At 43.2% G+C, this 17,069-nt stretch overlaps 1 protein-coding gene across 7 annotated transcripts in view; it reads left to right on the forward strand.

Annotated features, from left to right (window-relative positions):
* Positions 1-17,069, forward strand: part of Ldlrad4 (low density lipoprotein receptor class A domain containing 4) — a 346,280-nt gene that overhangs the window by 164,848 nt on the left and 164,363 nt on the right. For all 7 annotated transcript variants that reach the window (XM_036204313.1, XM_036204309.1, XM_036204308.1 and 4 more), the window contains one exon: positions 6,726-6,866. In XM_036204313.1, the coding sequence (XP_036060206.1) occupies positions 6,726-6,866 (141 nt within the window). The remainder of the gene's footprint in view (positions 1-6,725; positions 6,867-17,069) is intronic.

The raw sequence follows: 17,069 nt of genomic DNA on the forward strand, positions 1-17,069 counted from the left end.
TAAAGACCAGTGGTGTTTGGTGGAAGGCCAGGTGCATTTTTCCTCTGAAGGGCATTTGTAGGGCCAGGTATCTGAATCTGGAGACTTTGACCTCTTAGGGACAGCACATTGTTCTTCACCTACCCTCTCAGATATTTTTAGACACCTTCAAATAGTCTTTCCATATCATAATGGCAGCAATTGGCCATATTGAGAAATAGTTTGAGATTTTTTTCCTCCCTTTTTGGAGTGGATTTTCTCTTCTATGAGACTTTTCTGTTGATCTTCTATGGGCAAACACTCTTCAGCACAGTATAGTCATCTTTCTGAAGGGCGCCGTGACGTCAGCAGTGCTACTTAAGACAGGACTCTTATTAAATGTTTGTGGGGCAACTTAATACACAAGTAAAAATCTTGGAATTCAACTCTCCCTTTTGAAGCCTGTCTCTGAGTGAGACACTATCTCTAGCAGTGCCTGTGTCTTTGTGTTGTATGTTGGCAGAGTGTGTGGGTGGAGGCATGCAGGGTTGCTGAGGTGTGAGGGATTTCTGTGTTATTTTATTTCGTGTTGCCAGAGGTGAATGTTGGTAGGACACTGTAGATGAGGCCTCACTCATGTTTCTCAGCAAGCATACTGTGTATGAAAACATTTCACTACTGTGTGTGTGTGTGTGTGTGTGTGTGTGTGTGTGTGTGTGTGTGTTATCAACCTTGCTGTTTACATGCTACAGAGAGCTGGCTGTTTAGAAGCATTGCTCTAGGGGTGTATACCTTCTCATTTCTCAAGATTCTCAAAGCTCTATCTTCCAGTTCATCACTGTGGGATGATACTATTTTGGCTTCCTACATAGCAGCTGCTCTAACATTCCATCCTCACTGAAGGCTGTCATAGGAGGTAATAACACGGTGAGCCTTAGTTGATAAATTAGTATTAAAGATCATCCCCATATTCTTGTACAGCACCCTTTAATAAAAAAATATGGGCAGATCCACTGAAGTAGTAGAAACAGAAAAAAAAAAAAAGCCTATTTCTGATTAATTGGAGTACTTATTGCTGGGAGTGAGCAAGGGTTCATGGCCATGTCTTGGGGTACCTTGTGCTATACTGGTCATTCTCTTCCTTTTCCTCTATATTTCTTGGTTTGTTTGCTTTTTTACTTACTGTTTGCCTTACTTGTTGAACTTCATTTTTATTATAGAAAATTTTCTACCCTGCAGGAGAAAAGGCAGTATAGATTTACATAAAAGTCAATATGATATTTGGATTTGGTAATAGGAGCTGTGTGTACTGGTAATGATAAAATTGTTTATTTTTATTTTTAGGAACTTGTTAATTATTTTAAATTTTATATTTCATGTGGTGTCTGTGTATGTGTGTGTCATAAGACAGACAACTTGCTGGGGTCAGGTTTTTCCTTCTACCATATGGATACAGGGTCTTAAATTAACATCACCAGGCATGGCGGCAAGTGCCTCAACCCACTGAGCCCAGGACCCCATTAGTGCTTACACAGCTGCTTGCCCTCCTTGTTCCTCACAACTTGAGGACACCGAGGAGAGGGTCCCCATTGCAAGTTCCAGGCGTTGGTGTCGGAACGAAGGAGCCGGCATCACTGTTTGAAGGTTTGTGAATGGTAGATGTGTGAACCAAATGAGTCAGTGTTGCTGGATGAATGTTCACAGAAATAGCTCGCAATAGACGGCCCTGCCAATTCACGAAAATGGCTGATTTTTACAGCTGAGAGCGAACGCTGTCTATAGGTCCTGATTTTGTGATTGAGATTCCATCTGTGAAAACTAAACTTTAGAAGAGTGTAAGAAAAATCAAGAGCAACTTTTTCTTGCCTATTAACTACTAGAATGTTGACTCTAACAAATGGATTAAATTTAGTCCCCGTGAAGTGGATTTGTTCCACTGCTCTGCATTTGGGTGTAGAATACTTAGATTCCTGAGCTGCTGGGGCTTAGGTCCTGCTGTTAAAATATAGCTATTTTTGCAGTACTTTGGAATTCACACAAAACACTCTGATATTCTGTTTCTGTTCTGGTATCGGGCTCTAAAATTCCTTGTTTTCTCAAAGGTGATGAAATATTAGAAAAACTTATCTTAACTGTTCATTTCCTTTCTCTTCTCCTGCATAGTATGGTCCAGCTGGATAGTTCTGGTTTGTGCATAATTAGAATGATATTCAGGATAATAAAATGGGTTTTCTCTCAATTTGATTGAAAATTTGTTCTTCAACTTTGGGTAGCCCAGGGACTCTGAGGTGAAGACGTGGGCCAGCGTGTGTCTAAGTTCTTGCCAATGTTAAACTATGAGTTTCTAAGAGGTTCTAAGACCCTGAAAAGATTTGGTCCAAGTTTTGTATAGAGATTAGAAAAGACCTGAAATTTTGAGAGACTTCTATTATGACTGTATTGACTGTAACCATTTTAACTTGTTATCATTGTTGTCGTTGGTGTGTGTGCGTGCATGCAATGGCAGGTGTCTGAAGATCAGAGGATAACTCCAGGAGTTGGTGTTCTTTCTCTCCACCGTGTGGGTTCTGGGGATTGAACTCAGGCCATTGAACTTGCTTTCAAACTCTTTTGTCCACTGAGCCATCTTGCCAGCCTTCATTCTAACGATTTTTCTAAGAAATCAAAGAGAATTATGGCATAAAGAAATGCTATTTTATTCATTTGGAAAGCTCTTTTTCTATTCAAGAGGAGTTATTTGAATATCGTAAGTGATTTTAACACTGGTTTCTGAGTTCTTCATTTTTGCATTATACATATGAAATCGGTGTGGCTTTGTCATCAAATGTTTCTAATATTTAATAATCATTGGTTTCTCTAAACTTCTAAATTGGTAGGAATACTCAACAAGGTCCAGAAAGAATAGGCAAACAGTAAAGAAAAAGTACCTTGTCTGTCTTTCTTTGGTTTGAATTTCACTCACACCTTTGGAAACATTTCTTAGTTCTGGGGTATGAAAGTATAGTCTAGGCATCAGAAATCATTCCTTCTTATACTTCAGCAGCATGGATCCTAAAGTTCTGTGGATCCTCATTTTCTGAAATATCCCACTGACAGAAAGAGCTGTAGGGACTGGGCACTGCATCCAAAAATTACCTAAGTACGTGTGTATTTAAATTTTTAAACTTTAGTAAATTAACAAAATATCAACTAAATATTTTAGTAAAGTATTCTTAGCCAAAGAGAGGGGCTTCATGTAAGTGAGCTGTCTACTTCTCAGGGGAAGTCTTGAATCACCATGAGAATCACTTCAAAGAAACTCTAGAAACACCCACTGTTTAGGCTGCACCTCAAGCCATTGAGAGCAGTGGCCTGGGCTGGTACCCAGGTATCAATAGTTTTGAAAGATGTGTAGACAATTCCAATGTGCAGCTGGCGTAAGAGTTTTTAATTTGTTAGAATATCACAGGTAGAATATGTGAGGTTTGGGGTAGCAAAGTGTAGTGAAGATGGCCTTCATAAGAAAGCTTGAATCGTGTTGGAAGCCTGCCTTCATCAACACCAGACGTGTTAACATCAACAGATACTTTACCCTTGTCTGAAATTTCATTCCAGCTTTTCTATTAAAGTTTTTTCTATTAAAAATTTCTAATAGCTTTTCTATTTAATGCTTAGTTGCATTGTAGTATATTTTTTGAGTATTTTCCTGCAACACATGAGAGTTTGCAAATTCAGATATCTAGTCTGTTCATTTTGAATTAGGCAGTCATGTGATAGACTTTTAGTTGATGTTTGACTCAAGACTTGTCATTGAGCAGTTTGGGATTTTGTGAATTTGAAACTTAATGGGTTGATATCATTATCTTATAAGGAAGAGCTCACTAAGTATATCATAACACAAGCCCTTCCAGGACACTGTTAAACCCACTTAAGAAAACCAGCTGTTTTGACCATTGACATGGGTAGGTGTGTGTATCATAGGCAAGTCCAAAAGCAGATCTTGAAATGGAGACGAGAGAAACGTGAATAAATGGTGATTGTAGGAGTCTGTTGACAGTACTGGTGGGAATCCTGGATCTCTTCCTGAGGCTCCTGCCAGCAGCCTAACCAATAGGATGTCCTGAATCAAGGGTTTTGATGAGGCTCAGATTAGATTATTCAGTTATTGAATAAATCTGTTGTTCACTGAGTACCTGTTACAGACTGACTAGTGCAACAGATATAAAGGATGTAAGGAAAACATGTGTGCCCTGGGAGGAGTTAGAGGAATCAGTTCATATTTTTATTTTATTTGTAGTGTGTATGTGTGTGTGTGTGTGTGTGCCAGTGTGCATGTACATGTGCCTATATGTGTGGAGGCCAGAGGTCAACACTGTATGTCTTCCTTGAGCCTTCCACGTTATATAATGATGATGATAATAATAATAATAATAATAATAATAATAATAATAATAGTTATTACTTGAGATAGACTCTCTCAGTGAACCTAGAGCTTGCTAGACTGGCTTGGATTGGCTAGATTGTCTGGCCACAAGCCCCTGGAGTCCTCCTCTCTCTGCCTCTCCCTTGCTGGTATTTCAGGTCCATGCTGTCATTCCTAGTTTTTGTACATGGTTGCTGGGATCCAAACCCAGATCATCATACTTTGCAGCAAGCATAGAAAATACTTCTCCACTGAGCCATCTCCCCATTCCTGACTCTTCACATTTTTGGAGAATCTGTGCTGTAAATTAGTGAGGGCTAGTTTTTTTTTTTTTTTCCTCTCCTTTTAATTTATTTTTGGAGGCAGGTTCTAATTATGTAGCCCAGACTAGCATCAGACTCACAATCCTTGTGCATCACTCTCCCGAGTGCTTAGAATACAGGCCTGCACCACCACGTCTGGCCCTGCCTGTATTATCAGCCCCATGTTTCCATTCTTCAGTGTATACAGTAGGCACAAAATATTGAGTATAGGTTATAGGAATGGCTGAGTCAACCTCATGTCATGATATTCTCTTGCTGCCTTGAGGTTCCATATGAACCTGAATGTGGTCGTCTAACTCAAGAGCCTTTTAAACCATAGCAATAGCAGACTCTTCAGTTAGAGTCTGACCATTTCCAGGACCCCGAGACTACTTGTTTTGGGCTAATGTTCTTTTCATGCTTGGCATTCATCTGAAGTCCAATATTCCTTGTGGAAAGGAAGATAAATTCTTCCCTTTTTCAATTAAGTTAAAAATTGTCACTTCATAAATGAGATTCTAAACATCTGGATTTTGATCTTTCCACCATATGGGGCGATAGTTCAGCTCTGGCCACATCTGCACCGTGCAACCTGATCACATTCAGCACACAGTTTCTAACTTAGGTGGTGCAGCCAACTTAGAGCTTGTGGAATGCACTTGGACCCTGTCCTGTTATTTTACACATGGCCGGTGTCTGAGTGTATTTTTAACTATATCCTCTCAGATTGTGAACCAATGGAAAAATCATAATGCCCCTTTCATAAAGACTCACAAAAATTCTTTGACTTTACTGCTGTTCTTTGTGACAGGTAATATTTTCCTCTCAGATTGCAGCTGTCCTCTCAGATGGTCTCAACTAGTACAACCCTACTCATGGTTAGCAGAGCTGGGAAGACATTGGTGGACTATGAACAGTGTTTTATAGTTATAAAGTTTGGAACTTTATTTTAATGGAAAGTGGATTTGAAATGACCTGACTCTTGATCCATGGCTTCTGCTCTTTCTTGAGCCAGGAATTGGGCCTTGACAGCTGAGGAGGCTGTGATAGTCACCATCACTGGGCACCTGTGCCTCTTCCTAAAGTTTCTTCTATTGCCATGGACTCTGTGTGGATCCTCTCAGTTTCCATGGGTACTTAGAGTCCTAGGTGATGTCATGGATGTTATACGACCCATTGTGTAATCTCTCACCCTTAATTGCTTAAATTTGTTTACAATGTGTTCAGTTGGAAACTTTATTTTAAAGTCCTATTTAGGTGAATTCCATTTTCAAATATGGATTTGTACTGTTCAGGGATCCTGTGTTCAGTCGGTACAGCCGACAGGGATTTGGGTGTGGGATCCATACTATTTTATAATCCGTCAGTCTGGTTCTTTACACCTATGCTTTTTAGGTAGCAGAGAATTATGTTTCCTGTCTTATATTGTAAAATATATTATAAAACATACATATCAATATTCAAAGTCAAAAGTAAAACTAAATTGAAAATATAACTTCATTCTAGATCATCTAAATTCATTATTTGGTTTCAGCAAAACATAACTGTTTGCTACATTTGGTTAATGTGACTATTTTTAATTGTGCATGAATTTAGTATGTAAATATACTGTTATTAACTTTTTCTTAGGCATGAGAGGAACGAATGCTAGAAAATGGTTTGAAGATTTTTGTCACAAAACAACAAGTTGGAAGTGAAATTTTGGAGCCTCCTGGGTCAGGTTGGATCACCCAACTTTGGCCTGAGCCTCTGTGAGGTGTGGGAGGCTGTCAAGTTTGTTTTGAAGCAGAGTTAAGTCTTATAGGGCAAGAAAGGAAGAAAGGGGGCCTCCAAGGACTCAATTGTGGGTAAAGCTGTGCCCCAAGCAGGCCTCAGAGTGTGGTGTGTTGAATGCAGGATCAACCTTACCCAGAAGGCCCTTCTGAGTTCATTTCCCTGGGCTCTCTGGATAATCCCAGTTCCCACATCATCATGGCGTACATATGGGAGGTGGGGGGCAATAACAGTGACTACTGAGTACCAAGCAAGCCGACTGCCTCATGCTTTGTTTTGTGCCTTTTCAGAGTGCAAATTCACCTGCACCAGCGGCAAATGCTTGTACCTTGGTTCACTGGTCTGTAACCAACAGAATGACTGTGGGGACAACAGTGATGAAGAAAACTGTCTCCTGGTGACTGAGCATCCACCACCAGGCATCTTCAACTGTAAGTCCCTCCGACTTCCCTCTATGGCCTTGTGTCTGATGGGTTTTTGAAGCAGATGGGAATGGGGGAAGCTTATGTTTCCTAGTTAAAGGAAAGAGATGTGCATTCACCAGGGTTTTCTTTGGGGATGGAAGGTGGCATGGGTAAGATGGAGAACATGAGGTGTCTTGTTGGTGGTCACTGGCGCTGGGGTTTGTAGTGGGGCTTTACTGTTGATCTGAGAAGCCCCAGTTGGTCCCAAGAATCAGATATTTGTGATCGTCACACAGCTTTAGAGACCTTTTTGAATGTATGACTTCAGAAATAATTTTAAGTACGTGAAGACAGGTCCATAATTATCCACAAAACCAGAAATATTTACATGAGACTCTTAAAGGTTTTAGTTGTAGGTTTTGCTATTAAATACTCAATGGAAAGAAGACGTGTGTCAGGTCTTTATACGTATGACTCCTGAGAGCCGAGGCTTGGAGCACTGTCTTCCCCTTGAGAAAGTGAGATCAGAATCTGAAATTCATTGGTTTTTGGAACTCGTGGTTGTCATGACAAGAAAGAAGAAGAGTGCAGGTTTGAAACACTGTTGAATTCTGTTAGAAAAAGGAGTTTATTCTTTTCGGGTTTTCCTTGAGCCAAGTGAAGTGGTTTGAGGGCGAACATCTTTTTGTATCAGCCTACCTGGGGAGAACGTTTACCAAACTGGTCCTTTCTGTGTCTAGATAGTTGCTTCCCCTAGACCTGGAGCTGATGGTAGAGGCTTGGTCTCCAGCCCAGGGTACTGTTGTGATGGTAATACCTCACAGACTTGGAGCCTCCTTGGGGCTGCTCTGCCTTTCATATGGAGATGTTGGGACCCTGGCTCCTCCTTTCTTTTCTTGGCTTCTTTTCTTGTTGTTTTCTGAGATGGGTTTCTGCTATGTAGCCCAGGCTGGCCTCAAACTCACAGCAGATCTTCTGCCTCAGGATCTAAGTGCTGAGATTGCAGCTGTGAACTAGGATGCTCCCTCTTTCTGGTTTCCTTGCTCCATGAAGTGAACACTTTGGTTCTACAGCTTGCTCGCCAAAATGATGTGCTGCCTTGGCATAGGGGCCGGTTGCCAATGGATTTAAACCTTGGAAAACTAAGACAAAATAAACCTTCCCTCTTTTAGGCTAGTCGTTCTGAAGTATTTGTTGTGGTGGTATGAAGCTGAGAGATCCGGTCCTCTTCATGGGGATCCTCTTACTAAGACCAATCATTTCAGGGTGCATTTGGCCTCTCTTCATACCGACACCATTTTGAGGTATTATGTTTGGCCAAAATTAAATTTGGGGAGCTGGAAGGATGGTTTAGAGCACTTGCTGCTCTTGCAGAGGTCCAGGGTTCAGTTCCCAGCACCCACATGGCAGCTCACAACCATCTTTAACTCCAGTTTCTGGGGTTCTGATGCCCTCTGATCTCTGTGGGCAGCAGGCATGTACATGGTGTACATACATCCACACAGACAACAGAGTCATGCACACAAAGTCAATCTTTTTTAAATTAAAATTTTGTGTGGAAATTAGACTGCAAAAATGCGACTGCTGTAAATTTGGAGAGGGTTTAAGACAAACAAAAGAACTCCACATTTTTCTCTACTCCTACTTTGGGAGAAAACCATATATGGCCCTGATATAAAAATAACTATGCTCTGGTGAATTTAAGCCTGCTACTTGTGCTTGCCAAATTCAGGAGTGTTTATTTTCTCAAGAATTTTTGTTTGTTTTATCATTTTGAACTTTATTTCAATGTTAAAAGATATTGGGGGTTGGGGATTTAGCTCAGTGGTAGAGCACTTGCCTAGCAAGCACAAGGCCCTGGGTTTGATCCTCAGCTCCACATACAAAAAAAAAAAAAGATATTGGTTATTTGTTGCATTTGGGGGTGCCCATGGGTGCTTATTCATGTAGGCATGCATGGAAGGCCAGAGGTTGATATTGAGAGTGTTCTTCAATTGCTTCTCCAACTCCTTTTTTCACAGTGTATTTCCCTGAACCTCAGGCTTGCCATTTTGGCTATCTTGGCTGGCCTGTGAGCCCCCGGGTTCTGCCTATCTCTACTCCCTCCCCAACAGCACTGGGGTTACAGGTGTCCACAGCCACATGTGGCTTTATGTGGATGCTGGGAATCCCAAATCGGGTCCTCATACTTGTACAGTTAGCCCTTGACCCACTGAGCCACCTCTCTAGCCCCTGAATTTCCTTAGGTTGACTTTTTTTTTTTTTTTTCAAGTTCTATCTTTATGGGCTGAGAAGATGTGTCTCAAAGGTCAGGACTGGCTCAGCAGTTCCTTAGCACTGGCCCCCTGCTTTCCTATGTTTGTGTGGTAGTATTTGTATAATGCTGCTGTCTGGCTGTGTGCTGTCCAGCCTGTGGTCTTTCCGCTTTCTGGATATGGATAGTCTGAAACATTTGTTGGCGGGCAAAGGGAAGAGGACAAGGGAGGAGGATGGTAGAGTGGAAGAAGGGGCTGTGAGCTACATGGGGAATATCTCCTGAGGACAAGCAGCATGCCAGAAGACCAAGAACGCTGAGGCCCTGCTGTCTACCTTTTCCGAGAACACTTCAAGTGTTTTTGAGCCCCACATCTAAACTATAACATGTTCTTCATTTCTTCTGTACTGCACTGGGAACTGACCTAGGACCTTACACATTTCAGGCAAGCACTCTGTCACTGAGCTACAGACCCCGTCCTCTTTTGTTGTGAGACACAGTCTTGTTACTAAGCTTCCCATGCAGGCCTTTAACTCTGTAGTTCAGGCTGGCATTGAACACGCAGCCTTGCGGCTCCAACCGCCCTAGCAGCTGGGATTGCAGGCCTCTATCACCGGGCCTGGTTAAATGTGCTTTGACTAGGTGTCCTTGTTTCAAAGTAAACTGCTGGAATGGGGCTCCAGTAATGCAGCTTTCTTAGTGGTCAGCGGGCCAGCATCTGCACAATTAGGGTACAAGAAACGGCTATTGTGCACACTACAGGGGAAACGGACAATCCGAGTGATCGTTTAGAGCCTTGCAAGGCTTAAGTGCTTGGTGAATATGAACTTGTTCCAAGCTAGACTGATGGATTAGGATCCTGGCCCTAGGACTTAGCAGTTAGGCAGGTTGCTTTTGCATAAAGAAGTGACTGAATCCTGTAAGGCCTAGGTTCTGGTGTCTATGAAATGGGCAAAATTTCTGCCCTTCTAAGATTGCACGTGGGTTTAATGAAAGACCTGAAAGTGTGAGCTACATAATTGTATTGTCAGCCCTCTTCTCCCTTCATCTCTCTCTCATCTCTCCCCCTCTTCCCCCTGCTCCTCCTCTTCCTTTTCACATCCCTTGGGTATCCCTTAGGAGCTGAATCACCATAGCTTTATAGGATTTGCCTCCAATGGCACCCCACTTCATGTGTAGTATGTTTCTAGGTGTCCAAGAATGAGTGTGTTCCCAGAAGTCAGTGTTCCATTCTGTACTCATTCTGTCCACTCAGAAAGATTCCCTAGGGACCGTGCCAGCTGGAGGTGCCTGCGGCCTGGCTGGGAACTACCTGCCCACTCCCTCCACTGAAGTACCAGAGGGAAGGAGGCCCATCTGTCCTATAAGGAACACCCCCCCCCCCCCCCCCCCCCCCCCGAGCCTGTTGCTGGTCTGTTCTTTGGTTTCTTTTCTTTTCAGCCAAACCGAGAGGCTAATCTAATATGGAATGGATGTATGCATTCTCCCCCTATTATAGCAGGAATCTTAACAGGTCTTATTAATAAAATCAAACCTGAGGCCAGTTATTGGAGTGAATGCTGGAAGATCAGAGAAGCAGAACAAGCCACAGCCATCTCATCTTGCCAGTTCCTCAGCTGATCCTGTTTCCTCAGACTGGAAGCTTCTGAGTCCTCATCCAGATTGAATCTCAGCTGAACTGTGCTGCTCAAAGCCTAAAAGCTTAACCAGCCAAATGCTGCTAGTTTCTGACCCTCATGCCTTATATACCTTTCTACTTAGTATCATCATTCCCTGGGATTAAAGGTGTGTGTCACCATGCTTGGCTCTATCCATGAACAAATGGATTTCTGCCTCTGGAATGCTAGGATTAAAGGCATGTGCTACCACTACCTATCCTCATGTTTAATATTGTGGCTGTTCTGTCTCTGACCCCAGATAAGTTTATTAGGGTGTACAATATTTTGGGGGACACAATACCATCACACCCTATCTCTCACCCAAAGAGAACACAAAGCAAACAAGAGTTGGCTCCTGCTAGCTTCTGTGCATTGTGTCCTCAAGGCTGTGTGTGAGCTGCCAATGGGCGGCACAGACTTTTTGTTGGCTCACCGATGGTACATTTCTATAGCAGATGGACAGTGTGCCTTTGCAGAGTACTAACTTCATAAATAAGTTTCACCTTCCCACTCACCTTGAAGAAATTAAAGTATTGCAGGAATTCTTGTGTATGAACTCTGTGTGTGTGACACACGCACCCCCCTCCCCCTCCAACAAACAACAGCAAAAAACCCAAACCTAGCAGCACCTATTCTTGATCCTATTTGGAAACAGAGTCTACTTATTTGACTGGCTTTGTTTCCTTAAAAAAAAAAAATTGAATATTCTGATATTTGATACTTAGAATGAAGCGAAGTGGAACCTTCTGGATCCAGATGACCCACATCAGTCTTTTGCCTCTGCCCTTGGCTTTAGGAATACACCAGTGCTCAGATGTCTGCTAGCTCTCTCTCATCTGATAATGTTTAGCATGAATTAAGGTTAGGAAAAAAAAAAACCCACTAGTGCTCATAGTGTATCAACAGCCTTTATACCACCTCGAAGTAGCTTTTCCCTTCAGAAAGTGTTTGGAACCTAGATCTAGGCATATCTGATTTCATCTGCCCCTTACTCAGCTGACTCTCGCCAGAACCTCATTGACTGAGGCTAGTTTATTTTGCTCTGAAACCATAGAGTTTTTCATGGATGTTGAAGGCTGGACTAGCATTGATTATCTCACAGAGAGAGTTTCCAGATGTGTCTTTCAGTAGAAGAGACAATATGCCAGCAGACCAGAATCCCAGCTTTTCCCATGTCTTTACTTTGTCTGTTCTATTGTACTCCTGAGCACAAAATATGCAAATAAGGTTATTGAGTGTCTTGTCTAGTCACTGCACTAGCCATTATGTCAGAAGGAAGAAAACAGATTCTGCCATTATAGTCAGTGCTGAGAGGTGAAGGAAAACACATAGAAAGGTAACTACAAACAGGCATTGGAAGCAATGGATGATTGGTCCTAACAGTGTGGGGTTCCGGAGTGAAGACAGAATCATTCTCCTTGGACTAGTAATTGCGGCTTCAGGAAGGAGACATTTAGAATGATTAGGGAAGGACCCTGGTGACGCTTCAGACAGCAGAATGAGGGATAGCAGCGAGGGTGGTGCAGTCCAGCAAGGGTGGTACATCCCTGAACAGGAACGAGGCCACTTGACCTGACAGGGTGAGCCTACCATGGCTAGGCACAATGTGAGACAGATGTGGAAACTGGGCTGGGGCCGGAGAGGAGCTGGCACATGATGCTATGTCTTCTGCATATTGCTGTGCCTCAGAGCCTGATGCTAGCTGGCGTTGATGTGCTCCTTCTTTACTCTGCAAACCGGCCATGTGCTGCCTCATTGTTCCTGTCCAGCTGGGAGTTTCCCGTTGCTGGTACCGGTCACTGCGGTTCAGTGGGGTGGGGGTAAGGAACTGAGCTCCTATGGCCTCCTAGACGCGATCATCTGCACAGTTTGGAAAGGGCTGCGCACGGTCGGTGTTAAGCAATCGCTACTGAGGGAATCTGTGCCACGCACCTTCCGAGGAGGCCCAGGCTTGAAAGGTGCCAGCTGTCAACAAGAACGACATCTCTCTTTCAGCTCCAGTGGAATCTCCAGTTAACCGGAAGGATCCGATTCAGAGGAAGTGGGGAGCACAGCAGTGCCTGTCCTCACCAAAGGCGGAAGCTGCTCCCTTCCCTCTAGGTGGCCTCACAAAACTGACTCCCACCAGCCAAACAGAAGAGCCCAATTAAGCCAACATTTTAACTCCGAAACCTTTTCCAGAAATAACCTCCGCCCCCACCCCCACCCCAGGCCAGTGGGAGGAATAACAAAATAAGATATAATCTTAGCAAACTGCTTTCCTGCCCAAACTAGCTTCCCCGCCCGTGTCTAGGCACCAAGTGGTAACTACCACCCGTTGGACCTTAAGCTTTCCGGTGGTCATGAGCACTTTGGACCTTCCAGAAAACCTATCCGTGACCTAGGGCTTACAGCTACTAGATCTGTAGTTTTTCTTTCTACAGTTACTGCAGTAAGCATTAAAAATGGTTCTCCATATGAGCAACTGTCCGAGTAGATTGCAAACCTAGTCCTGCAGGTTTCTTATTTACATCTGGGTTTGGTTTTTTGTTTTCGAACTAGTTTTGTTGTTGGCGTTACAAGCAATGGCTTCCAGGGGCCACTTCATACACACACTGTTTGTGGATCCTTGTGCCCTGCTCTGCTTCCCTGTCTCCCCGACTCCCTTCTGGATGCTTCTCTTCCTACTGCCCCACCCCCACCTGGTACTTTCAAGTTCTGTGTTTTAGTTTGTTCTGGGTACAGTTTGTCTGAATTAGGATCCAAAGCCAAAATGTGGTGGTGGTGGTGGTGGTGGTGGTGGTGTGGGGCTGCTCTATGAACTTACTCTTCCAATACTCTGTGAAATACCCCTTCCAAACCCTTTCTCCTCTTCATCCCCTCTCCAGGTGTGACTTTTCATGGTCTGGATTATTCATTTTATAGCCTTCCCAAGCTGAATCTTTCTGTTTCTCTGTGGTATCAGTGAATATATGATAATGCTCATCCGTTCCTTGTCATTCCTGGTTTTGTTTGTTTGTTTTTTGCTAGGTTGGTTGCGCAATCCGGAGAGTCTCAGTTGTGAATGTTGTATGCATATGTAATAGTACTTCATAGGGGTCAGCTGTCTCTCATCAGCATGCCTCTGGTGTCTTTATATGCTGTTACTGGCTGCAAAAAAGTCCTAAACTAATTCTGTGCTTTCCACTGTTAATTTATCTATAAGGAGTTGATGCTCCCATCAACAGGTTTTTTTTGTTTTTTGTTTTTTTGTTTTTTTTTTGAGCTGAGGCTCAAACCCAGGGCCTTGCGATTGCTAGGAAGCACTCTACCACTGAGCTCAATCCCCAACCCTGTTCTTCAGTTTTAACTGGTGATGTTTCCGTTGTTAGAGACTGGCCAGTTACAATAGTTGGATGCACACATCCAGCTTTGTGGCGGCTCGCTCTTCTCTACTCCAGGAACCAACTCCCAGAACCTTCTTGCATTATCACCCTGACTGCTACCACCAGCCACACAGCCTCACATTCACATCATTTGTGTCTTCTTATGGCCTGTTCATTCTGAGCTCATTGCCTTCTGCTGAGCCTACCTGGCAGACCCAGGTCTCAACTGTCCTGATCATCCCCAGAGGCCCTGGTTGCCCACTGGTACCTTATTACGGGTGGGCTCTGCCCTGCCTCTGTCCTGCATAGACTTCAGCACCATGGTGTGTCTTTCCAGAGTCCCAATCAGACCTTACTCTGTTTCCATTGCCCATCTCAAGTCTCCCAGCTGCCAATCACTTCCTGGGTGGCTCCCTGTGACCACAGCTCTCTCTCTCTCAGCTGCTGCTTCTGGAATCATCTGTTCATTGCCAAATCCAGAAGACAGTTTTTCCTATTTCTTCCTTCCTTCCTTACTTCCTTCCTTCCCTTCCTTCCCCTCCTTCCCCTCCTTCCCTTCCTTCCCCTCCTTCCCCTCCTTCTCTTCCTTCTCTTCCTTCCCTTCCCTTCCCTTCCCTTCCCTTCCTCCCTCCCTCCCTCCCTCTCTCTCTCTCTCTCTCTCTCTTTCTTTCTTTCTTTCTTTCTTTCTCTTTCTTTTAACCAGTCTTCTCTCCACTGTTGATACAAATGCTCGGTTCTGTTTTTAAGGCTCTCTGCTCCCTGGGACCACAGGCTCTGTCTTCTAGCTGCCAGTCTTGGCTGTCCCCTACTCTCCAAAGGGCCTGGGCATCTCCAAACAATCACATGGAGCTGTGGCTGTTCCCTTGTCCTTAGCTACAGCCAAGACCGATGTTTGCGACTGCTTGTAAAGACTTCACAACACAGACTGTGCATGTGGTACCTGGCTACTCATGTCTTCCTTACCTCTAGACCAGCCCTTGCGTCTCTATTGTGTGACTTAGTGATTTGTCCACCAGTTGGTCAAGTGGGCCACTCTTTTCTGGCTCTACTCCATAACCAGAAAGACGTTATCCCACATGGAGGCCTGTGGCACTCTGTGCCCTCATAAGGTATTATCCGTCAACACACACACAGGGTTAATTCTCAAAGGAGAAGGCAGGAACTGTGCTTACCACTTTGTATCTTCCATGCTCCTCCCAGAGCATTGACTGTACATATTAGACCCTTGAAAATCATTTTTCCTCTGCTACTGCCCAATACACTATTGTATGCCCTTCAGAGTGCCAGACCTGTAAGATTTCTGCAGAAGACAGCTTCGCCTAGCACAATACATGGCATATGAAGCGTAGAGGGCATGGGCCTGTAAATATTTGCTGAGCCAGAATGTGAATTATATATATATATATATATATATATTAGAAAATTCAAGTCCGATCAGAGAAGGAAAAGGCTGTTGTTTGCATGGCTTGTTATATGGCTAGTGGAACTGGGGTTCAAAAATATCCATACTGTCTTAGAAAACTACATACTAAGACAAAGTAAAGATGATATAAGGTCTGGCCTTGCCAACTTATCTGTCCTTAAATGTGTATTTGGTTACCATAGATACCAAACTAACCAAAATATAAGCTGTACTAGTGCAACTATTTTCCCTAGAACTCACAATATGGTAGAATTTGTGCTTTGTTAAGCATAAATTTGTAAAGACTCTTCAAGCAGGCAGCCCTTGAGGGATAAATCTTTGTTTTTAATATGCAAATGCTTATATACACAGTATACATATGACTATTTCATGCCCAGAAGATTATGTGAAATGTTCCTCACTGGGTCATAAAGACATGTTTGTGTGTGTCTATATATGGTGTGTGTGTGTGTGTGTGTGTGTGTGTGTGTTATCTGCATGTGTAAGTCTCTATGTAGTATGTGTATAGACAACTGTGCCTATGGTGTGTGAATGTGGGAGTCTGTGTGTGTGTGAGTGTGAGTGTGTGTGTGTGTGTGTGTGTGTGTGCGCGTGCGCGCGCGCACTCGTGTGTGCATGAGTGGATGAATGTGTAAGGGTGTCTGTGTGGAGTGTATGTATATAAATGTGAGTGTGTAACTCTAGTTTCCTGAAAGTCCTACCAAGTAGATTGTCTCTTCTTTCGGTATATTTCTTACACCATAGGTTTCTTGGTAGTGCTTAAAGAAAATCCTTTCTTATAGGCACCCTGGAATAGTCATTTTAAACAATGACTTAGGGCCCAGGCTATATGTACTTCAACATATACTATTAGCTCCGAGTTCCAACTGTGGAGTCATCATTGACTGTGACTCTAGGATGGCTGATCAGTTTCTTGTACCTTGACTCCACCCTTTCTGAAGTGAGGGTTATAATATTGATATCTCACTAAGAAGGGAGTTTTGAGGATTTAATGAAATCGTGCAGAACAATCAATTACAGGAAAGCCTGGCACATGGCAAATACTCAGCAAACACTCCCTCTCTGGAGGCCTGCGGCTTCCTGGGGGCGGAGCAAAGAAGGCAGAGAAGCCTCCATTTGCTGAGGGCCAGCTGTTTGCACACATCATCTCATTTGTATCTCTTAAAATGATCCTAGAAGGCATTCACAGGAACGCCATGCTTGGAGAGATTAGCTAATTGCTTCAGTCCCATAACCAGAACCCGGTGCTGTGGCTGGGAGATTGAATTCAGCTGTGTTTTTATTTTTGCCTGTGTTTTTCTCTCTCAATGGTATTTTTTTTTAAAACTAAGATAGGGTTTTACTAATTAGTTTTTAAAAGATTTATAGGATTTATGGCGCATAGATCAAACAGTCCACTATCCTGAAGGGTCATAGAAATGAGTGCTCCAAGAACAACTACTTATGTAATGAGGTTTAATTAATGCATAGATTTTGATTATCTTGGCTTCACACTGGCTTTTCAAATAAAAATATGAAAAATAAACTCAGTAGCCCCAGCATGTCAGGAAT

This window comes from Onychomys torridus, chromosome 13 (assembly GCF_903995425.1).
Source record: "Onychomys torridus chromosome 13, mOncTor1.1, whole genome shotgun sequence".
Lineage (NCBI taxonomy): Eukaryota > Metazoa > Chordata > Mammalia > Rodentia > Cricetidae > Onychomys > Onychomys torridus.